The following is a 24,522-nucleotide window of genomic DNA, read 5'->3' on the forward strand; positions in this document are numbered from 1 at the left end:
GAGCTCAAAACTGACATTTTAAGGGTTGAAAAATTACCTCAAATGATTTTCCACAGACTATGTCAAAGAAACACAGTTATACTACAGCAGTAAATGCTTCCCTTTATACCCTTACTAATTCTGTTCTAAGGCTTTTGGTCTTTCTTTGACTATAGTATAGTATCTCTCTTCTTACCTCCATTTTCATCCCCTTTCTTATAGTTTAATAAGGAGAAATTCTTACTCCATTAAAATTCTATTTTTTATTCGTTATTTGGTTTCAGATACAAGAATGTGTCTGTCTATATTTGTGGTTGGAAATCCAGTGCATCCTTCTGAAATTTGTTATTGGTGTCATTTTCAGGTACTTGATTGATTTAGAAAATAGAGGTTGCTCTGGAGTGAGTGTCATTTGACTGACATGATTGTAACACCTATTTTAAAAATGCACATTCAGGTTCTTTTTTTTCCTCAACTCCTCTTCATTCAGTATTTTTCTCATTGTCACAAGCATTCCACACAGTTAATGTGGTCTATAGCTTAGTATAGTGTGTGGAAATGTTCAGTGGCAAGTGTTCAAACCCAGAATAGGTCATGGAGGAAGTATTAAATGTGGGAATGCATGATTGGAACCTCTTCTCCCTTTTAAAAAAAGATGTAATTATTACTTACGAGGTGGTGATTTTTAGTCTACTGTGTTCCATTTTTCCAAAAGGTGCACATAAAGATCTCTTTAATATATTTCCCTTTTTTGCTAACCTAAAAAACCACTGTTCTTACAGAGCCAGGAAAGCCATTCACTGTACAGATTGCAAATAATCCAGGAAATACATTAATATGTAATTTTGTTTTAGTTTTCATATCTAGAGAAAGAGAATAGGGGGCAATGTGGCTGAGAGATTTTTACCACTGTGGTTCTGGGATGACTGCAGGATTCAGGACTGAGAAGCAGTGTGTGGTACCATGAGCAGCTCTTGTGTCCATGTTGTGCCTGGAGCTCGAGCTGTACCCGCACTGTTGGCATTTTGTTCAGGAAACTCTCTAATTGTGCCTACTCTACTGTATTTGCAGTGCTGTGAAAATTAGGGAACAAGATTTGAAGGAGTTTTAATTCAACCTGTCTTAACAGTTTCATACAGTTTAGAGCTGCGTCTTCATCTAAACATGCATGAATTTCAGGGGAAGATCAGAGGCTTCAGGAGTATTATCCTATAGTATTTCAGGTTTCTTTTGCAAAGTGCAAAACATAAAGAAATATTCCAGAAGGTACTTGAGTTTTGAATAATCTTGAAAGATTAAAACTCTTAAGATTAGTTTTCATAGAATAAGAGACAAAACCCAGAAAATGCCATCCCAAATGGGATTATGCTTATCTAGTCTTCCCTATACACAGGTGGATCTTTTTGGTTTTATGTGTGTAAGTGCAAAATTTACTTTCCACCAAGTTACAATAAATACCCTTACCCAAAATTCATCTAAAATGGGTCTCAGAATCTTTACTTTCAGAAGTAACATAAGTAGCGTTACAATAAAGTATTTTAAGTTTATAAGAATGTTACTGTACTCAGACTGTATTCTTTTAGTACAGTTTACTTTAAAATGCACTTTTTCAGAATCTTTCAGCATTGACTCCCTTCTAAAAACAGAAATTTGCCAGAGAAATGCAAAGAAATCCCATTATTTTAGGTTTTTTGCTACTTCTCCCTGGCTTAAGAAGGAATGCTGCCTGCCATGAGCCTTAGGCAAATAGCTTTTCAAGAGCAATTCTGCCTATGAGGGGATGAAGCAACACACTTCAGACTGATTAATATTTTTAACAGTATGCTCTGTATTGTTTTTTTAAAAGCTAGCAACCTTAAAAATACGTCCTCAAGGAATGAATTTGTGACCAAAAGCTGAGTAAGATTTAAAGATAATGTTTGTGTTCAAATAGATGGAGTGTTTCTGTGTACTTCATTATTTGCTAATGATTATACAGGCATTAGTAATAGATGAGCTTGTAAAAAGTTGGAGATTTCAGAATAATTTTTTATTTTTAATTGTAATATTTTACATTTATGCAAGAAAATCAGTTTTATATTGTTAAAGTATTTTGGGAAATGTGTTTTTAAAAAGTCAAAATTGAGAAAACATCTTCCCTTTTTGCTAGTGTCTCAAATACCTTTAAGTGTGTCTGCTTCAGCCTGCATGGTTGAGCAGAATATTTTGAATATATATATGTGAAACAAAAATGCCCTACGTTTTTCTAGAATAAAGATTATCAGCTCAAGGTTTTATTCAGAAATCCCAGTGATAGGAGCGAGTTCTACATTTAGGAAGGTGGTTTTTTCTTTCTTCCTTCAGGAGTTTCTCTTGTCCTGCCATCTGCACTCTTAAGCCTTTTAATCTCTTTAGCTAATTTTTTTTTTTTTTTTTTTTTTTGTTGCAGTTTATGAATGTTTAAGATGCTCAAGACCTCTGATATAAAATTTTCATTGGATTGAAACTCTTTTTTCCTCAGTCATTGGTTTTATCGTCTTTGATTTGCAACTATTATTTTCATTGTGGACATGAGGAAATAAACATTATGAGCAGTGTGATCACTGCAGCATATATATACACAAGCTATTTTTAATAGTCAGATAATATTCTCATATTACTAACAATAACCTTTCCAGGAAGGTTTTGTCATAACTTTGATTTCAGTCACACACTGTTACCAATATCCAAGCTTTTCATTAGCTTGCCTTCTTGGCTTTTTCTGCATAGCTTAATACACTGACTTATTGTGAAGGGATAGCAATAATCTGTGCAAAGTTAGCAGTACTTAAAAATTCTTTTTTCTTCTTATTTCTCTAATGCAGCAATAACTTAAAATTTGTTTCAGTGTCATCTTTGCAATCACTTTCATTCCCCAACAAAGAACTGATTTAAGCCTCCATTTTTAACAAGGTCTTGATACCCTTTAACTAATTAGAACTGTTCCTGTCCAAAACCTCATGTTATGTGGAGAAACAGCTCTCAAATGAGAGCTTATTAATGAAGAGTTCCTTTATTTATCAGATGGATCTTCATTCTCACATCTTTTCCAGAAGGAAGAAAGATCCATCTCTCCCACAGTTTTCCTCTTCATTTAAGGCAGTGGTCTATATATACAGAGCCTTCTCAAGACCATGAATTTTTGGTGCTACTTTAGCATGTGAAATGATGGTTTCTTTGTACTATTTCTGTTCTTCTGCACAGGACGCTAGCTGAATATTTTTGTCAGAAATTAGATTCTCACATTATTAGCTACCCTAATAACAAGCTTTTGTGTTGCCCTGTCCTCTTTAATTCTATTCAGTTTATAGAAGGATTATGTTGGAATCATCACTGGAGAAGAAAGAAGAGATAAATGAAACATCAGTAATCATTAATAAGAAATTATGCAGGCTCATTAGAGCAAGTTTTGAAACTTAATGTATTTGGACAAGAACTGTGACTGTACATATATCCACAAAGAGGCATCTGTAGTTTCTACAATTTCAGTGGCACAAAGCAATGTGTACTTCTTAAGACACAGGAATACTGAGTAATGCAAAGGGTCAGACCACTGACAGCCTTATGAAAAGGAGGTTTGTACATATTTGACTGCTTACAGAAATTATGTCCCTTCCTTCAGAAAAGCTGGACTCCATGCTGGTTTATGTCCTTTCTATCTCAGCAGAAGCTACTCTTGAGGAGAGACTTTATCAGAAAATGTTTTGACATTCTATTATTCTGGAACAGGAGTGAATGATTAAATAAAACATTCAAATACATCTCCACTGTTCAGATTTTACAGCTGTTTCTGTTGCTGCTTCATTTAAAAACCCATGGAAGAAAATGCTAACTGAAGTTATTGATCATTAGCCTGTGTTGAAGCTGTGTTCAGTTCAGCAGCAGGTCAGCTTCTTTTCCTTCTTTTGAGGGTGCTCTTGTAACAATCTTACAGGATAAAATAAGCCATCTTCTGCAGTAGCTAGTTACAGGAAGAAAATTTTAAAATACTGCAGGAGAGTGATGTACTGTATGTTACTCAGCCTTGAGAAAAGGAAAATTAAGATTTGAAGGATTTTGTGCTGAGCAGAGGCAAGAGACTGGTCTTGGTAAAATTGCTAAAAATGAGTTATTCTCACCAGAATCTAATAATCAAGATCCTTTCTAAATAGTCTGTTTCACAGTTCATGTTTTCAGGCAGTAGAAAATAAAACTTTTTTTGATGCAACTGTTGCTTAATTTGTAAAAGGAAAGCTATGTCATGAAATAAGACAAGTGTTTGTTTACAGCTGTGATTAATAAAAAGTCTAATAGTGGGTTGGGGTGGTGTGGGTATGAATTAAGGGAGAATTGCTGAATAACTTAAGTTTAATTTGATATGCCCTGTGATCAAGTGGAGCTAAAAATACTGAGAAAACACAAGCAAGTCCACGAGGAAGAGGAAAGCAGATGAACTAAGCAATAAATATTTTGTTCTTGGCCAGTAAAAACGAGTGAAAGGTTGAACACGAAATGAAACTGGCAAACCAAAAAATTGAATATTTGATTTAATGTCAAAGTGTTTATAAAACCTTGCACTGAGGAACTTTGATAAGATTCTGTGATGCACAACTGTTTTAGTTTTAATTGTGTTACATATTTAAGTGAAAAAGTCACTGAAAATTTGTCAAGTAGCTCTTTCCCAATTTTAATTTGAAAGATCTCAAATGGGTATTAATGAGTTATATTTGCTACTAAGAACTATTCCTTTGCATCACTCTCATGGAATAACACACTGTTTCTAATTGCACTGTTATAACATGCAACATATTTTATACATTTTACATTTAAATTATGTAATTAATGTAATTTACCTACTCCCTTGTTAGTAGCTTTTGTCAAATAAGGACAAGTGAGTACTCTGAGCTGGCTGTTTGTAAGAGAGATGTCTGTAGCACAGTGCTGAGTACAAGCCAACATGCTCTTCCTCTCAGCATGGTTTATTAGCTGTGGCTCAGTGCCACTCTCACTGTGGTACAGAGTTGGCTGTGATCTCATGTGGGATGCTGGTATAGCTCCCTGAAAATAACAAATAGATCCAAGGTTTTGGTTGTTTTGGGTTTTTTTTTCCTTCCTTCATCTCCTACGTTTAATAATTCAGTTGTTAATAAAAGCTCTCAGAATTCTGCCAGAAGAGGTAGTAAACATTTTAAAAAACAAGTAGCAAGCTTGCATTATGATGCATCATTCAAGTATCTCTCACTAACAATTGTTCAGAGTTAGGGTTATTATTTTAATTTATTGTAAAATCACAAGACTTCTAGTGCCTTATACTTTCTTTACTGCAATTTAATGCAAAATTGTGTCATGGATTGAATTGCTCTGTGTAAGAGAATTCTCCAATAATATGAAAGCTCTCCCTGAAGTATTTCTGTATTATAGCTACTTACTCAGCTAATTTTAGAAGGTGGAAAGACTGGGGGGAAGGAAATGCTGAGAAGACTTTTGTTCTGTGTTTTGCTCCTGTATGGATCACTGAAGTTCTGAGGATGAAACTGAGCGGGGGCAAGAGTAGAAATGCTAATAACGCTACAATACTGTATGAATTTATCAATGTAAACTCAAAGAGAAATTTTTAAATCTACCTGTGGAGTTTTTTTGTTGTAATGGCATATGCGGCACAAGTGGAGTCACTGTGCTTCACTGTAAAGGTCTGGCCACGGTGGAATAAAGATCAGCTGAACTATAAGCTAATCAATAGATGGGACAGAAAGGTAACCTTGGAATGGGCATGTTTAGGTATTAGGTACTCAACTTTGACTTTCTTTGATTTGTAAAAGGCTTCTCCCACATTGTATTTATTCATTGAAAATGGTTTTGAATTCGGTGCGAGTGGATTTTGGACAAATTATTATATAAGACTTGCAAAGGTGAATCAGAGGGAATGCTTCTACTGTGTGTTTACTTTTCCTTAAGTAAGATGAAAGAGGATATTCTGGTTTTCATACTAAAACATCCTCAGAGCATGAAAAGTCTATTTTTTTTTTAAGCCATTTATTACAATTACTGTCTGATTTATGAAGCCAGTTAAATGTGCACTGGGTAATGATGTTTCTCAGCTTTGAAGAACGCTGCTGAATTTCGAGAAGCATGCCTTCTTAGCAGCTTAAGGTATAGAGGCACTGCAGCAATGAAATGTATCTTGACACTTATCTAGGGTAACATTATGCATCAGTGAGCATTTAAAGTCAGGTGATGTGGCTGGAGGAAATAGGAGCTAAAGCGTTGACTGCTGTTGTGGAGGGATAGCATCACTATTTGTCCTGACATGTTTTGGATGAAAATACAGCTGACAATATAGTTTATGTTAAAATAACCTAGTAAAATCTACCCATGATATTCTGCTGGAGGGAGGGGAGGGCAAATATTTATAAGATACAAAATCTGGAGTTTTAATTTGTAAATGGTTTTTGTTCCACCAGCTTTCTAAATCCACCTTTTAGGTTTTAAATGAAAGAGATTCTTTCATTGCTTGACCTGATGGCACCACCCACCTACCTCTAAGCTCTTTGATCACAAAGGCAATTCCAAAATAGAATAAAACTTTGTAAAGCAATTATAGTATGGCATTGCCAGCATAATATGATCTTGCAGTCTAAAATATATTGTACTGGCATTATCTGTAGTGTTTTTTCTATCAGTTCTTTCTTTAACTGTTCTTTTTTAATGCAATGCTGCAGTTTACCTTGGTTCCTAAGTTTGAGTATCACTTAAACTCATTTCAGTATAGACTGTGATTATTTCTGGGCTTTTCTAACTAGCTTTCTTGGTTATTACTGTTACTGTCTAAAGAGTGAGGGTGTTTATTGCTAGTTCTGGAAGGAAAAGGCAGGTTTCGTAATAATAATTTCTTGTTTGGAGTAAAATAGTAAATTGTGCTTGGGCAAGAAATATTGCACTTTCTTACACTGGTTTATTCATAAAGCCCAGCTATCTCTCTACAAACCTCATGTATTTGTTTTTTATATCGTTATCCATGAGAGTCATTCATGCACTGTTTCTGTCCTCACTCCCAGTTTGCAGGTAGACTTGCCCTAACCATCTTTCATTTCCTCTCTGCACCAGGTCTCAGTAAGTACTGTGGGGAGTATTAGCAATGTTAGTATTGATCACCTTAGTCATTTGTTCATTGCAAGTCAGGAATTCAGCCTTTCAATTAAAATAATGTGTGTATAGTCTAAACAAAATCCATGGTGCTTCATCTTTTCCAATGTGTTTCTATGATCACATTTTACATAGTGGCTCTTTCAGATGCCCAGGAACACGTCTATGCTGTGTGTTGTGCTTTCTGGTAGAATTGCAGTCGAGCATTTTTCAAGACTATTCTACAGATACATGAAATTGCTTGTGAGAAAAGGGAGACCAACACAGACATTCTGGCAAATGAAAGAACCCTACTGCTTTAGTTTTTTGTTTTTAAACCTCTGTGGGGTTAAATACATTGATAAGTGGCAAAGACTTGTAGACTAAATCTCTGCTTTGGATAGTATACCCACCACCTGTCACTTTTACTGTATTTATCTAGACAAATTTACCAGGCCTCCCTGACATGGAATAAACATGCCAGTGCTCAAGGAAGTTAGTTATTTTACAGAAATGTAACCTCCAGGATTCACCTTATCTGTTTTCACTCCTGTGTTGGGGCAGAAACTGAGGAAGAGAGAAATCTCTGCCTTATCCGTGTTCTTCAGCTCGGGAATTGCTGGAGGCGTGTTGAAGTTATGGGGCTTGTTATAGTCACTGTCACCCACAGGAATGTGATAGTAAGTGCTGTGGTGTAGTCGGTAACCTTGCAGCCTCCTCTTAAAGTTATATTTATAGGGGGAGCAATAAAAAGAGAGAAGGGCTTCGGAAGATGGAACCAGAGGGGATTGTTCTATTATTTTTGCTTTTAAGAGAACATCGTACAGAATAGATGGAAGGAGAATATAGCTGTTAGGGACTTACAAGGTAAATTAAAACTGCAAGTAAGGAGGAGTAAATAGTTACATTTTGCCAATGGATTATGTTTGTGCAAGCTACTTAAAAGTAGAAATTATTTTTGGGACCTGAATGGAACAGAATGCATGAATGCATTTAATCAAAGCCTCCCTAAGTTGTCCAAGATCCACATGTCCCCAGCCTCCCATGTTTCTGAATAATGAAAGAGTCAGGTTGTAATGTGTTGTGACATGAATAACAGAGACAATACATCAAGTGGTTTTTAAATTTATCTGGAAACTTTTTGTTGATATTTAAATGATCAGATGCAGAGAAAAAGGGAGTGACAACTACAGAAAACAAAAATTAGTTCTAAAAACCCGCAGCCAATAATATATGAATAACAAAGAAGTGCTTTTCGATATCTTGAGTTTGAACCATACCAATATTTTATAAGTAACTGTAAAATATGGATGATGACGATGTCAAAAGTAACTGTAAGTTATGTGGAATGGAGATAACTATGTGAGACATGCAATAAAATCTCACTTGCAACATTGTCGGTAATACTATTTGTCTATAGAAAGTTCCTTCTAGGTATGTAGACAGATAGATCAAATGTGGTGTTGTTTTATTCCTGTGACTCCATTCTGTGGCTGAAGAGATTTTTCTTTTTCCCTTTCACATTCCCAGCACAGAGCATACACTAAGAAAACTCCCCTCAGATTACTATTTTGAACAGAATTTAATTCACTCATTTAGGCCACACAGGGCAATATATGTATATATATGTGAACACACTAATCTATGAAGAAAAAAGAAAACCAGCAAATTCTACTTTTGAATTTAACTGTCTGGAGAAATACAGATATAACAAGACTGACACTAGTTGTATGCTGGATCACACTCATACTTAACATCTCTGAAATGTGGTGGAGCAAAGTAAGGTGTTAGAGCTTCCAGAAGGGGAGGTATTGTGTGTACAAGTTTATTAGCCTTTCTTCATGCTGCTTGTCTCTGAGACTCCTCTCTCATTCTTGTAATTTCAGTATTGTAGGATTAAGTTGGTTTTTTTTTGAGCAAGCTATTTAAAAGTTCTGGTGGTTGTCCATATGCCCTGTGATTTAAATTGTAAAGACAAAATTCAGTCTAGACTCTGGAAAGATCTGACCATTCCGACATATTCTCCATATTTTATTATTTCCAAGTTTGAATCGTCCTGCTCTCCTCTTCAATTCTTATTGATTTTTTTGGAATGAAGGTATTTTCTGGATGTCTTTTTGCCTAATCATAGGAAATACCGTGACTGCACTTTTCAGCCTGTGGTCTGCAATTTATTCCAACCTGTTCTCCAACATCAAGTGTTCCTCTGTTGCTGGTCCCATTTCCTGGTTTTACCTATTTCATACTTCTTCTCTTTAAAATAAATACTTAATTTTTTTAACCTTGACATAAACTGGCACATGGACTTTGTGTGCCTAACCATGCTTCACAAGCATGTTCACATGCTTGAGTGTCTAAAAATAGAAGAGACAAAATGCACTAAAGTTACTGGAAAGAAAATTATAGCATTGTAGTAGAATGTGAGCAGCATATAAATGGAAAAAGCCTGAGGGGTTCATGGGGAAATGCCATATTTTTAAAATTAATTTCTTGTTGGATAAATTCGTAGGGGAGGTAGACAATGTTGATTTCTACAAAAATTAACTTTATGGTTTCTACTAGTTGTGGGTCAACTTATTCTCATAGCAAGAATGTTCTTAATGTTTGATTCAAATGGTCTCTCTTTTACATTTGGGTAGGAGCAAACAGAGCTCAACTGCAATGATAGGAGTGTCAGCAAAAATAGCTTTATCTTCCTGCATAGGTTTCTACAAGCTGCTATGGTAATTTACCAGTGAAATCTTTCATTTCCAGGCGGATCACTGCAATCCTCATATCGCCTAAATCCTTTAATTTGCAGTGCCTTCCAAGATAGGCAAAAGGTCACTCTCCAGCACTCAAAATTTTTCCTCTCACTTGATGTAGGTGAGGATTTTCTGACAGGCAGTTGCCAGCAATATATGTGCAAATTCTCTGTATCTCTTAGGTATCTACTTGCTGGAAAAAAAATGCAAATACATATTTTGCCCTACAATGGTATTTCCTACAGGACAAAGTAAGATCAACATATATTGTCTTGGCATTTACTATAAATATCTCTTTTTATACAGTGTTTAGAGTCCTCAGTCTACTGACTAAATCCCAACATGGATATTAAATATATATTTCTTTGTATAATGGTGAGAATTTTACTGGTTTTGTGATAATGATTTTTGTCTGCTTCTGCATATTTTTTCTCTCAGGATATTTCAAATCTTGCTCATGTTGTTTAATGAGCTGGCTGGTCAAGCATCTGATGCCCCGGTGGGAACTTTCAATGTCACTGAACACATTTTTACTTAAATCTAGCTGACATTTCTGTCTGTTTGATTTAATGTATGATTTCCATATTTAGATTACCAATCAGATGGAGCATAGTACAATCATTCCTTTGCACTATAAACACGCATGCCTTCTGCATGGGAGCAGGCTCTTTTGCTGTTGTCCACATGGCAAGAGTGGTTTTAGATTCTGCTGGCATTTGGGAAGACTTTATAAGTCAGTTTTAATTACAAATAAAATTTTGAATCTCTAATGAAAATCCTAAGTGCAGAATTAGTCTTCAGTACATTATTCTCAGACCATTTCAGTTGCTATAATCTGGTGGAACTAGCCTATTACAAATTATGAACTATTTATTTACTCAGTAAATACTAAAATCCTTAAAAAAACCCCTGATGTTATAAATATCCATATTGTTTATACTTAATTTCATTTCATTCAAAGGTATTAAAATATTTCCTATTTGCATGCTTCAAATTCTTGCCATGGAGCATGTAAGTATTGATGATAGGACTTGTGTTTTGAGTGATAGTGCTGCAAGTCTAAAACTTCTCGGTGACAGTGCCTTCCCTCTGCCCTGGTGTGCCTTCATTAGGCAGTAAGCAAACTGATAAACATTTTCAACCGGAGGCAGTCCATTTATAGATGTGTCTCAGGCTGCCAGCAGTGTTACCCCAAGCTGTCATACAGGGCTGTGCCCCACGTGCTGAGGTAGAGCAAAGTTACCCCCTAGAAAACTGCACTAAGCTCTGAACTCAGGTGGGCCTGAATAGCTACACAGAGGTGTGTATTTTAGATTCATATACTTTATAACAGTTCCAACTTTCCTCCCCTAAATTAAATCAAGTCAGATTAATTCTGCTGGAAGGGAAGAGTGGTTCCTGGTCCTGTGATTGCCAAATGACCTACATATGACCGTATCTCTAGTTTCTGACATATGTTGAGGGCAAAGATTCTTGTTCTGTTCTTTTCCAATATTAGATTGTTGAGGTGATAATATTTTTCTGCTGAAAGTGTCTGAAAAATTACCCTCTTCTGACTTAGTTTTGCTTTTCCTATAGTAAAATTTTAAAAAAAGAAAAAACAAAGCAACAAACCGACTTGGAAGGGTGGAAGAGAAAAATAATATAGCTTTCCTCCCTAAAAATAGTATTTTCATGTGGTTTGTTGCTTTTCTTGGGAAAAAAAAAAAAGCCTGAAAGCAGAAGAAAATGTGGGATATTTGTTACCCTTAAAACAGTGATATGATGGGGAATAAAAACTTTTGGGTTAATCCCTTCCCCCTTCTTTTTTTTTTTTTTTGTTGTTGTTTTTTTTTTTTTTTTTTTTTTTTTTTTTTTTTGTTGTTGTTGTTCTTTTGTTGTGAGCAAGGACTTTGGGACATGGTGAGGCAGAGGGAGAATCCTGTAAACTGATGTCTTAACCTCAGAGCTGTTGTTCATGAGAGACATGAACTGACAGAGGGCATATCTGCAATAATTTGATTTCTGTGATGTTTTTCCGTACAACATGTTGAAGTTAGCCTAAGAACACGGGAGGAGGGAAGTAAGTTTTCAAGGATCTAATAATTTGATCTATTAAAATAGGAATAATAATAATACCCCAAAAAGAAACAATAAACCTGGGGTGGCTCTTTTTGCATGATTTAATACCTTTGAGTAAGTAAAGCTGTCACCAGGATGCTCTTTGGAAGCTGTTTTGCACGGTTCGTAGCTGGCGCGCAGCCAGCGACAGGAGCTGCAGCCCAGCTTGCTGTAGCTGCCAGTGTTCTGTTGTGTAGGAAGGGAGCCCAGAATAGCAGCCTTCTTACTACCTCCCTCAGGGTGCTTTAACAATTTCTCAAAGGTCAGTAGAAACTAGTTATCAATTAAAGGAGCTCTCTCCCTGTTTTTAATGTATCTTGGAGGTAGTGGAGAAAAAAAGCTTTCAAATGCTTTCAAATCCTGCTACCTCTGTCCTTGGAATACTTTGTGAGGATGTGAGGATCCAAGGCCAGTTGATTTGTTGATCTCATGGGGGTCAACATCAAGGTAGTCCAGACAAGTAGGCTAAGAATGCTGACTTGGTCAGTTTGCTCTGGCAGGAGAAGTATTATAGCATGTATTCATCCAGTAGCCTGCGAAAAAATGAGCATGCTTGTAGAATTAGAAATAGCCAGTCTGGCTCTCAAGCATTTGATCTGCTCCCAAGAACAGTCTCTCTTGTATAATCTGCTTAGTTTATAAATCAGTCAGAAGACAGAATATCCTGATGGCAGGTAACAAATATATTTGTGATATGGATCTGGAAAAAAAATGTCAAGTGGAGGATTTTGAATTTTGCTTTCATTAAAAGATGAAGGAGAGTTTCATTGGGAGGCTTAGTGACAACTTGATATTGTTTAGACAGTGATCTATCTGAAGAAAGATTAATGTTAATTAAAGTGGTGTTGGAGAAATTCAGCGGATGACAGCAGCCAAGCTGGCTACAAGCTATTTTTAGAAAATTTACTTCAATGCATTCGGTATGACTCATTTATTAAGTTAACAGATGAATCAATAGCTCAGCTTTGTATGGCAGTCTCTTAACATGGAACTGTATATAAAGATTGTGTTCATGTCTTTGGTCAGAATTCAAATTATAAAAGCTGACCCCTATGGATTCAGTCCAAGTGAACAAGTGCCTTGCACAAAATGGAATAATACTCCCGTATTACTCTGCAGTAATACTCCAGTGAGACTGTCCCAGCATGGATATATGAGGGGCACAGGGGAAGATCAGCCAGAAGTCCAACTTGCGCTGTTTGCGAAGTTACACAAATAGCAAACAGGTCAGCTTGTTAAAATAATGTAACAGAGTAAATTTATTAATGTAACAATGTAAATTTATTTCTCTTTTAGTTTTGTCATGAATTTACTTTTTGTTTGAGTGGTTTGGGGTTTCTTGCCTCCATTTGAGCACAGTTCTTCTTGGTTTTCAACTTTCCTTTACTTGGATGTCGTTTTCTCTCTTCTCTGATGCTCAGCTTTAATTTGTGAAATAGTAAAGCATCCATCTGTTGCAATACAACTGTGTTGGCCTTAGTTCAGTTTGTTTCCTGTATTTTGCTAATTTCTTAGGTTGCTATAGAAACCTTGTTGTTCTCCCGAATCCTTTTTGTGAACTTTCACAAGCCCAGTCTGAAAAGATAAAAAAGACTACATTTCTATTAGTTTTAAAATCTTCACTAAAATAATTATATTTATTATTTCCTCCTTATTTTTATGGAATTTCTATCTTATCTTTTCTGATCCTTGCCTCAAACACCTTCACCAGTTTAGCCCAGTGTAAGATATGATTTTTCATTATTATTGTGTCAGCTCTAATTTCTACATCTAGGAATAATTTCATTTCTCTTTTGCAAAGAGATTAGGGAATTGGGCTGTCTGTATTACATTCAAGGTATGATACAGAGCTGATAAGATTACTGTCCATCAGAATTTGAATATAAATTCTGGTGTGTTTGAGATTATCTCTCGCAAATACAAGTGAGACATTAAAGGTAACTAGTATCTAAAACAATTTCACTGTTAAATAGTGTGCCTTGCTATAGTGTGAAAATACTGCTGTTTGGGAGAGAAAGGCTTTGCACATCAGGTGAAGTTTAGGGCCATCTTTTCTGTTTACTGGAAGTAGCTGGCTGTGTATTTAGCTTTGCTCTTGGTTGGGTGAGTATTATCAGAGAGAAAATGCCATTTCTGTTGGAGGATGCTGGATGTTGAGTTGTTCAAATGGAGAGCAGTGTAATAAAATCTGTTAAAAAAGTAAAATACGTGAAAGGTGAAGAGTGACTCCGCACAAAATTTGCATCCCTAGTGATCTGAATTCTGGCCATTTTAATGTGTTCTTTGCTGCATTATATTTTAACATTCAAAGCCCATTGTAGTTAAGGTATACTTACTCAGGCTAGCTGCTCCTTTGCTCTTCTGATCACAGTTACTTCTTGAAACTGTGTGACTAAGAATTAATTCTTAATTGTGATTAAGAATGGTACTATAGAATATTCTAAAAAAAAAAAAAAACCACAACTTGCAGCGAGAGGTTTTTCACAACAAAGTGAAAAAATATGCCACCTGCAAGCCCTCTATCATGGTCTCTGTATCATCCTATAGGTGAAATCTCCTGTTTATCATTGTCTGCTCTCCTTTCAGATGTCAGTAATCAAATCAAGGAATTGCACAATGACTAAAAAGCTTCCAGACAGGACACAATTGATGGTTACACTTAAATGCAATTCAGAGAAACACTTGAAATAGAAAGTTTTCCCCAAGCTGGACATATCCATTATTGCATTGATTTTCGATTTACCTTGATTTTGCTGGTTTTTCTTAGCGATCAGCATAATGTTTTTGTTTTTTCCTGTGTGTGCGATGTTGTCCAGTTGCTTACGCTTCAGACTTAACTGGCTGTTGGAGATTTGTAAGAGTGATGTGGTTGTGTTAGCTGCATCCTCCTAGTGTGTGTGGTGCCTTTCAACTTCTGTGAAACTCATGGACAAACTTTATGTACAAAGTGAAATGTCTTTTTTATGTCTTTTGCCAGTTAAATCTGGTACTATAATCTGCTGTGGTGAATCTCTTTCAGAAGTTATAAGACTGACTGAAATCTAATGTTCTGAAATGAAGAAACTATAGACTTCCTTAAAAACTTCATTTCAAATCTGAGACATTGATAAAATTGTATATTAATGTTCTCTGATTCTCTTTCAGCTTCAAATTTGTTATTGTTTATGTTTGTAGACTGGATTTTTAAGATAAAGATGTCAGTGTAGGATTGTAAATAGACTAAGAGATATATAAGCTGAAGCTATCAGTGAGATATCGTTTATTTAAACAGTAACATAATTTTTAATATGTCTTTCTCTTTCAAAAAAGTGGAATTGTGGTAGCTGGCATTTTACTTTTTAAAAGTGGTACCATTTGAGCTGCAACTTGGCAGATTCAGAGTTTCTTAAACTCTTAACACAAAACTTTGTAGAACTATTTGTGTAATGATGCTAATTAATGGTGTGAGTCAGAGAAGTTTACTGAGTCAATTATTTTGAATTTTTTTCTGATATTCCAAGAAAGTTCTAAGTAATTGTGCCAAGGGTGGCCAATAAAGTAATGTGCCAGATGGAATTCCATGTTGCTGGAGTGCTGGCACTAGAGGTTCTGTATTCTCCTTCTGCTACAAGGTAGAAAGTCAGTGATTTTTGGGGTACTCCAAAGTGCAGTCAGGAATGGATCTCAAGCACATAAAAGTTTCTTTCTTATGGATCTCATTCCAGTAGCCCTGGGACTGGTCAGGTGCAATGTCAATGCGCCACCTGAGGCACTGCTCGTCATGGTTTGATGAAGCAATCCTTTGTTGTGATGCTAAAGCCAATTTCTTGTAGCTATCTCTAGAAACACCACTTGAACAAAAGTAATAAAAAATAAAAGTTCATGTTTGTACTTGCACTGGCAAAAAAAGTTTCAGTTCTCTCCAAATTTAAGCTCACTTGATGAATGGCAGCAATGGAATTTGCAGAGGAAATGGGAGAGAGCAATTGCTTCACTCTTTGGCCATGATGAATTTGGATGTAGCCCTGTCTCTACGTTGGAAATGACAGCTGATGTTACCTGGAGCAGTGATGGACTTCAGACTTTTCCTATGCACACTTCATCCTCTGTGTAAAACCTTCAAACAGTTCATTTACAAGAGAAGTATGGAAAGGCAGGACTTAATGGAAAATCTTAATGTATTTTCTGTGTTATTCTCCTCTTCTTTTTTTCACTTGACTAAATAATATTTATAATAATTCCAAGATATAAGAAAATACATCTGTGTAGAAATGCTGAGAATTAGAAACAAAAAATAGGGAGATAATTCAAATGCACATCTGATAGGTGTTTACTGGTTTACAAAAAATAGTTTCTTATGTAACTTCCATTTTTGTTAGGATCCAGAAAATGGATAGTATTGCTGTGTAGAGCCAGCAGGAGGTCATTAGTGTACTTATATTTTTAGGTCTGAATTGTCACCATTGATGAGATTGCTTCATGAAATAAAAGAAACCATGTCTGCATGTCTCTGGGCAAATGTAATATTAACCACCATTTATAGTACGTGCTATTCATACATCTTCAGTATGTGAACTGGTCTTTACCAGGATTTTTGTAGGATTTCAAAAAGTAATTTCAGTGAGTTTCATGTAGGACAAAACCCTCTATTTTTTCTGTGTCAATGCCAGCTATTACTCATCAACCACTTTTTACTACCAATCATTAACTGCAGAAATTTTTCAAATGTGGAGGCTATAGAGTCTGTGTGATTTGTCATGTCTGTACATGCACATTTAGTTAAAAAAAATTCAATTTCTGGAATTGTATTTGGATGCATTTCAGACTGTGTAGCAGCATAGTGAAGTAGCATCAGTCTTCAAACACTTGAACTCATCCATGTGCCTTAGACAATCAAGAAATCATAGAATATGATAATTGCCATTAATATAAAAAAATACCATCCAGATGATGGTAATTTTGCTTGGCTGACTTAATTGTTAAGGTGATGGACACCTTGTTTCTAATATTTATGTTAATCACATATGGATTTTTTTGTTGGATAAAGAAAGGGGTTTTTTCCTTTTGATTTGGGGCTTGCTGGGTTTTACCTCTAAACTGGTAGAAGGAATATTGTGTTTTGGAACAAGTCATAAGACTATAAGACTAACTTACTGTATTTTCTGTTACTGATTTTGAGAACTTTTTTTTTTTCTCCTGATTTCAGGTTGGGTGGGACTATATCTGCATACAAGATAGTGCCAGACGAAATAGAAGAAATCAAGGTACAGTATTACTGTTTTTCAACACTGAATTTCTTTCTTTGGAAAATTACAGAAATGTTACATTAAAAAGCTACGTTATTCCTTGCTTTGAAGTGTATCATAGGAGAGAGAGGAAAGTAAAATTATTAGATCCATATTTATGAATCTAGAATAGAATTTTAATTATTTTTACAAATACAGTTTACCTTCAGCTTAAGCTGATTTCAGCAGGATTTGTTTGATGCAAGAAACCTGTGTAATTCAACCTATTTCTGCTTTGCTACCTGAAGACAGATGGAGGACTATGATGAACACTGAGTTATAGTTTCATAACAAAATATATATAGCGTCCTGCTTTGTGCTTTGAGATCTAAAGCACATCCATATTCTTCAATATTGTCTGTCTTAAGGGGATAGCATGAAGTCAAAAAATTTTTACAAGCTCAAAAAATTGTTATAAACTCTGTTTTTGAGTAGTGATAGCAATAAATACTGAAGTTTGCTTTCAAAGTAATGTGCATTGTAACAAAACTCACTTTAGCCAAGTCCACTCCTGAAACGTGCTTCAGCAATTTGTGTCGGTTTTGTTTTTCAGTGGAATGAAATATGGGTACTGGGAGGGATTTTGGCCTGGATCTGATAGAACAGTTTGTGTAACTGATTCCTCACTTGGTTGTTAGTAAGTCAGTCTGACATATTGCTTGCTCATTGTGACTGCTTAACCCGCTGTACTCTTTCACATATTCTTTTTCAGCTGTGCAAAGAGAATTAAGAATAGTTGTAAAATCTTGTGAAGGGAAGTGACTGTATAATGTCTGATGTAGACATGACTTCACAGTTTGCAAATGGCGAGAATTTATTCTCTTCAATTAGTATCAAACCTACTGCAAGCGACTCACTGCACAGTGACTGCCTGTATCCGCATCAAAGTTATCACACCATTATGATCAAAATTTATTTTTGTCATCTAAGATTCATGGACTCCTCTATCCTGAATTTTATCAAGGAGAACATGATTTATTACTGGATAGATCCACTATTCAGATTTTTCTCTTAGCATAAAAGAAAGAAGGCTTTCAAAATTAAATAGTGGTATTTTCATGATGCTCAGAGAACTGCTCCAAAACTATTTGGAAAATTACAAAAACCCTAAACCACAATCTTTTTACTTTAATACAAGAAAACCATTACCACAGATATTTTGTTAATGTTGAAGATGAAGAAAGCTGATATTTCTGGCTTCATTGTACTAAACTGAGTTCAGTGAACAAAGAAAAATTGTATGTTTGGAGATAAGAAATCATTTTACTTTTAGGAACTTACTGCAAGATTAGTAGTCACAGGAATCTTCACCTGCTTAGGAGAACTGTTCTGAATTTTCAGGTTTTTCTTATTTAGCTGGTGTTTAAGTGCTTGAGATCCTAGGAAGCATCAAAGGATGGGTTTCTCATTAGTCTCAGTTGTGCCAGGATGTAAGTGTGGAAAAGGATTTAATTGTTCAAAGTCAGAGCTATTTAAAGTGTTGGGGAAGAATCCTTCCCTTTACTTGTTTTTAGTACCTGTCCTGTCTTGTTCAGGTAGTGGGGTTTTGGAGGTTGTATCAGAAGTCAGGCCACTTCTCACACCTTAAATGGTTGAATTTCTCAAGCTGCAATGTATGTCATTTATATTAAACAAGGCACTACTGGAAGATGCCAAGACAGACAAATATATATTGGATATCAAAAAATATTATTTCGTCCATATGTATTCTGCATAGCAGCTGGTAAACAGTGAGACAGAGCATCCTTGCAGTAAATGTAGGGGGTAGTTTTAATATCTGAAAGGCTCTCCTAGCTGATTTGAGTAGAAAAAGGAGAGAGAAGAAAATAGAAGGCAAATCACCTTACTGGAATTTTGCTTCTAGAGAGAACAGAATCTTCTTCCATGCACTTTTGCCTCACAACTATCTCTCCCCTATTTAAACATGAAATATTGAGGAAGTTAATTTGATGAAATATGCAAAAATAATAGCTTCACTTTTAAAATCCGATTTAACTTGATGGATTGTTGAATTATATTTATGTGAGTTGTATTTTTATGTTTTCTGATAATCCTTAAAAAGTAAACTGCTTACTTAAATGAGAAAGGAGAAACTTCATCAGACAGAGAGCAGTAGTTATTTTGACAGATAAACAAGTCTTTTAGCATTTGCATGTGTTCTAGGAAAGGTGGCAGGTTAACCTCTTTTGCAGATCAAAATAATTTATGAGGAAAACCAGTGTATTGATTTTGTTCATTCATGCAATTACATCTTAGGTAGAACACTGTTGCAGGCATATGAATGAGGAGTACTTATGGCAGAAGTGGTAACATGTACCCTAACTAGTCTCATGCACCATACCAAGGTTAGGAAGGATTGTGTGGAACCAATCACCACTGCAGTTCCACAGCATCTGTATCAGTCTGAAACAAAGTGTCTTGAAACCTACCTTCCCTAGATTTTTGTCACAGCTACTTAGGTTCCCAAAGTGAGAACACTCAACAGGTAGCCTTACCTAGATACCATCTCAGGTTTCCCCCCCCCGAAAACTCTTCTAGAAGGTAGGTATGTCGTCTATCACATGATCTTCTACTTCAATAAAAGAAGTTTTCAGAGAATGCATAAATGGATATACTACCATCTGCATTCCTGTCATTTCTCCACACCAGTTAAAGCAATGTCACTTCATTTTCAGTACCTGCTGGTTTTAAAATTCTTCCAGAACTGAGGAAGACAGTAAATATAGAAACTGCAGCACATTCCTGAGAAGTGTCATTGTTTCAACTTCCTCTAGACTTCTATTCTCATCACAATATTCATCCTGTAAGCAAGAAGCTTTTCAAACTATCAAAAAAGCATTGTCAGATTTCAGCTTTGTTCCTCACCCACTGTAATAGTATGTGCCTAAAGGAGAGGTCTTCCAAATCAAATGATTTTGTGTACATGGGGCCTGGCAAGCCTATCAGGCACCACCAGTTTTGATGAGCAACATAAAGACTGTCTCAAGAGTAAAGAGCAATTTATTTATGGCTATTACAGATTAGGGAAAGTTTGCATGACGTGCCTATAGATTTATGTCAACATAATTACTGATTAAGTATCATCTTATGATCTATAGTACCATGAGACATGGGCTTTTTTATTTCCACATTCTACCATTACAAAGGAATATATGATGTGGTGAAGGGTGATTATAGAAGAAGACTCAGTGAATTAAAAAAAACACTCCTTAACAGATTCCTAATAAAAAAATACTTAGTTTGCTAGGATTTGCAAGTCAAGAGCAGAAAGAAATTTAATTGTTTTGTGTTGATTTTTTTATGTGCTTTCGTATATATTTTTCATGCAGACATATGCATGCATCTCATCTCAAGACCAGAAATGGATTTTGTAGCAGGTCCTTAATTCATGAAAGTAATATGCACAAGAAAGATATTGCCAGAACATTTCATTCCTATAATATTTGTGGCATGAGACAGATAATCCAGTGTAGAGAATAAAGTTTTAAGTGGTTGCCTCCTGTGGTATTTAGTTTTAAGAGATCTTGTTAGAAATATTTTGTTAGTGCTGGTTATAAATTGTAAATTTAGATGTAAAGCAGTTCTGGAGCAAGATGGGAGAGGGTTTTTAATTCCATTAATTACCCTTTCACACAGAGACACACTTTATGCTCCTCAAGGAATGCTCATAATTCTTCTGTAGATACTATTTTAATGAAAACATATATGCATAAAGTAGTAAATATTGCATTTAGGACTACAGACATTTTTCCTTGAATAATGGTAGGATAGCTCTCTTTTTTTCTTTAGGAGTATGTGTTAACTTAATAGTTTAATAATGAAAATTTTTATGCACAGCTGAAACACATTCTTCTCAGATTGTCTTCAGTCTTTGAGAACATAAATTCCAGTGATGATAATCCAAGAGTAAAAAAACATAAAAGCCATGAGGGAGAGTGAAGTAGCCAGAAAGGACATGGTGAGTGCTGCGTCTTCTTGAGAGGTCAGTTGCCCTATATGACTTAGGAATTCAAAAGATTTAACTTTTCCACACAGTCAGTCATTTTAGGAACATCTTAGAAACAAAGGAAGTTGATTTCAGTGTCAGTGAGATGTTTTGCAGAACAAAGCTGTACTCCCTGCTATCAAAAATAGGCAGCTTTGATATGGTTACAATTAAAATCAGTCTATTCCAAGACTTTCTCAGAAATCATTTGATTTGCCAGCTTTGTGGTGTCATATACCTACATCATGTTGTATCCCAGAATCTGTTTTTTTTGCTGATAAGAGTAGCTGATGAAACTCATGCAAACTTTGTGTGCAGCCAAGAAATGCTGGCCTTGATCATGATCAAAGCATTTTCATAATTATTGACATGTGGCAAAAATAAGTAGCAATTTGTCAGCAACTGCCAGTTTGTAGTCCCATTTAAAAAAAAAGCACAAGAGAAAGGTAGTTGTAACTACTGTGGTGGATAGTCCACAAGAACAGGGTTATGCCTGAAAATATTTAGATGTCACAAAAGGGGTTTTGTGTCTGCTTACTGGAGAGTGGGGCAGTATTTAAATATCTTTTGCATCTTCTGCAGAATTAGCCTTGCTTTACATGAGCAAGGATGTGTGCTGTTATCCCAGTTTTGCATAGGAGGTTAAGTCCTGGATCTGGTTTGCTTCATCACTGTGCCAAGTGTATCAGCACTGGCCAAGTGTTTCACAAAAAGTTTCTCCAGAGTTTATGATGGGAGGCATCAAAATTTGATGATAATACTTGAGATTATTGCTCCTTTATCTGTTTGGATCCAGCACAAAGCAAAAGGTTTGCCCACTCAGAATAAGTTTTTTGAAGAGGCTCAAGCTGTTTGAAGTATGTACTCCCACTAATCCTAAAGCACAAGAAAATTTGCTATTTACCTTGCAGGAATGACAATTCTGGTTCTCAGTTTTTCTGCCCATGTTTTCCTTCTTCTGCATCTCAAATTATAATTACTAACTCACAGCACAAGAGCTCTTATTAAGCATGACATAAAAGGGTATTATCCATTGAATGTCTAGTATTAGCAAGTAGCATCTCCATAGACTCTAAAGCTTACAGATACAAGTTCAAAAAGATTTAAAGGGTATATGTGATGGTCATGTCACATGTCATTCCATTAGATTGCTAGTTATGTGTGTTGATTTAGTCAACACTGAGGGCTTGTCTTTTACCTCTCTTAACATGCACTCAGAGTCTGACCATCCAGTAGACAGTCTAATTATACTCCTGCCTCCAGGTAAAGAAAGTTTCTAAAACCTTTTGCAAATGTCCTAAGCAGTAACAAAAAAAATGACAGAGATGTCAACTTAATGTATGAAATTTCCGATAAACTTGCAGATTTGGTTTTGCTACTTGCTTCTCGGATTTTCATGAAGGAGACTTTCTTATGGACATGAATCCAATGACGACAATTGAGAAGTGGGATGTGTTAAGCTAAAACAACTTTATCTCCCATCATATTTCCCTGTAATCAAAGTCCACCTGATGTACACACAAATTTCTTCCTGAGTTGATTTCCAAATCCCGAATTAGCAGAGCACATCACTGACTAGTGTTCTTTTTCAAGCTACATGTGTCATTGTTTAGATGACAAAAAACTGAGTTTTTACTTGCTGTATTAATCCTTAATAATTAATCTGTTGTTACAGATGTTGTTTCCATGCGAGAGAGAGCTAAAGTTTTGTGTGTGGGATTATGTGACAAAATTGTCCAAAACTTTACATTAAAAAAAAAAACTTACTTTCCTTTAATTTTTTGTCCACATGTACGCATTTGTGCTACAAGTTAAAGATTTGCAACCCCTGCAGTATTAATAGTGGCCATGCATTTGTGCTTCACTCTTGTAGTTCTAGTCCACAGTTGATTATTTATATTGTATTGAATTATGTTATATTGCTCCTAGACTGTGATTTCCTTATCTGTTGTATTATGTCATTTTTTCTTCTCATGAGTCCTTTGTTGATCTATGTTTTATTTCTTCTAAAACTGATTTTTCCCCTTTTTCTGGAAAGTGCAGTCTGTATTACATTGGGTTCTCCTCTAGGCTTTTGGTGCCAAGCATGGCTGTGCAAGTCCAGGCACAGTCTCACACTAGTGAAATATGAGTGTTTCATAAGAATGCCTTTTCTGTTGTGGGATTTTTTCCCCACCTGTGAAGCCATTAGTAGTTGTGAATATCAGTTTTGACTTTTGGATTGTTTCTGCTCTGATAGGTTTGAGACTGCTTTTGCTTGGAGGACGTGACTGTTCTCCATGCTATAACTTTTGTTATCTCAAGTTTCTGTATAGAAACTCCTTAGGGAGTACTCACTGAAGGGGCTTTTCATCTGTTTCTCTCATCTTCCATGGATGATGGATACTCACTGCAATCACAGATGCTCAATCAAAAAAAGGTGGTTACCTTTTACAAAAAGAATGTAAAATGAGAGGTGGCTGAAGTGTCTATCAAACTCTGATCTAGGACTGCTGAATGTGTCAGAAACATTCCTCTGCTTTCCTGGCAAGGGCATCAAATGCCCAGACACTCTGGATGAAAGAGTATACTCACTTATGTTGCATAGGCTTTGTGGCTTCAGAGGCTTCATGTCTCTAGAAATGACAAATGAGACCACCTCACCAAGTTACCTTGCTCTTCCAGGCTGTCTTGAATATAGAAAATGCTGAAGGATTGTTATAAATTCCTGTCCCCTAATGTGAGCAGAATTTCAGTGAATGCATTTTGTATTGCATTCTGTGATTTAGTCTTATGAACATAGAAAAGTTTAGCCTGTGATTTGCAGATCATGGAATATTGCCACATGGGGAAGAGAAGGGCAGGAAGACCATGCATCCACTGAAGTTCAAATGCAATGCTAACAAGACAAAATCATTTTAGAAATATTATTTACTTTCTAAAGTGAACAAAATAGTTCTGTAGTTCTCCTGCAAAGAGAGAACAAAAATAGCTGAAAGTTAATTTACAAGACAAACCTATTGTTCATCCTTTAAGCATTTCTGGTTGCCCAACATTTAAGCTGTTGTCCTGAAGAGGGGACATTAATGTGTATCAGATTTTTCATTACCACAGACCTGTTTGTCTATTCAGTCTTTGTTAATTAATTATGTTAGAAACAGGATTTGAAGTCTCTTGTTTTCCAGCATAAAAGATATCTCTGCCTCTCTCTGTAGCTGTAGTAACCAATTTTGTCTAAATTCCTCCTGGCTTTCTTTCATTTTCCATTTTTGCTAAATGCATCTTTGTACCATCAGCCATCACCTGAAACCTAGTTGGCTCCTAGGGCATCTTCTCACCAGCTCTAACACAG

At 35.8% G+C, this 24,522-nt stretch overlaps 1 protein-coding gene across 4 annotated transcripts in view; it reads left to right on the top strand.

Moving 5' to 3' along the window:
- Positions 1–24,522, top strand: part of GPHN (gephyrin) — a 271,354-nt gene that overhangs the window by 95,625 nt on the left and 151,207 nt on the right. For all 4 annotated transcript variants that reach the window (XM_041459853.1, XM_041459854.1, XM_041459855.1 and 1 more), the window contains exon 3: positions 17,128–17,185. In XM_041459853.1, coding sequence (XP_041315787.1) covers positions 17,128–17,185 — 58 coding nt within the window. The remainder of the gene's footprint in view (positions 1–17,127; positions 17,186–24,522) is intronic.

This window comes from Pyrgilauda ruficollis, unplaced genomic scaffold (assembly GCF_017590135.1).
Source record: "Pyrgilauda ruficollis isolate IOZ18807 unplaced genomic scaffold, ASM1759013v1 scaffold14, whole genome shotgun sequence".
In the NCBI taxonomy this organism is placed as follows: Eukaryota; Metazoa; Chordata; class Aves; order Passeriformes; family Passeridae; genus Pyrgilauda; species Pyrgilauda ruficollis.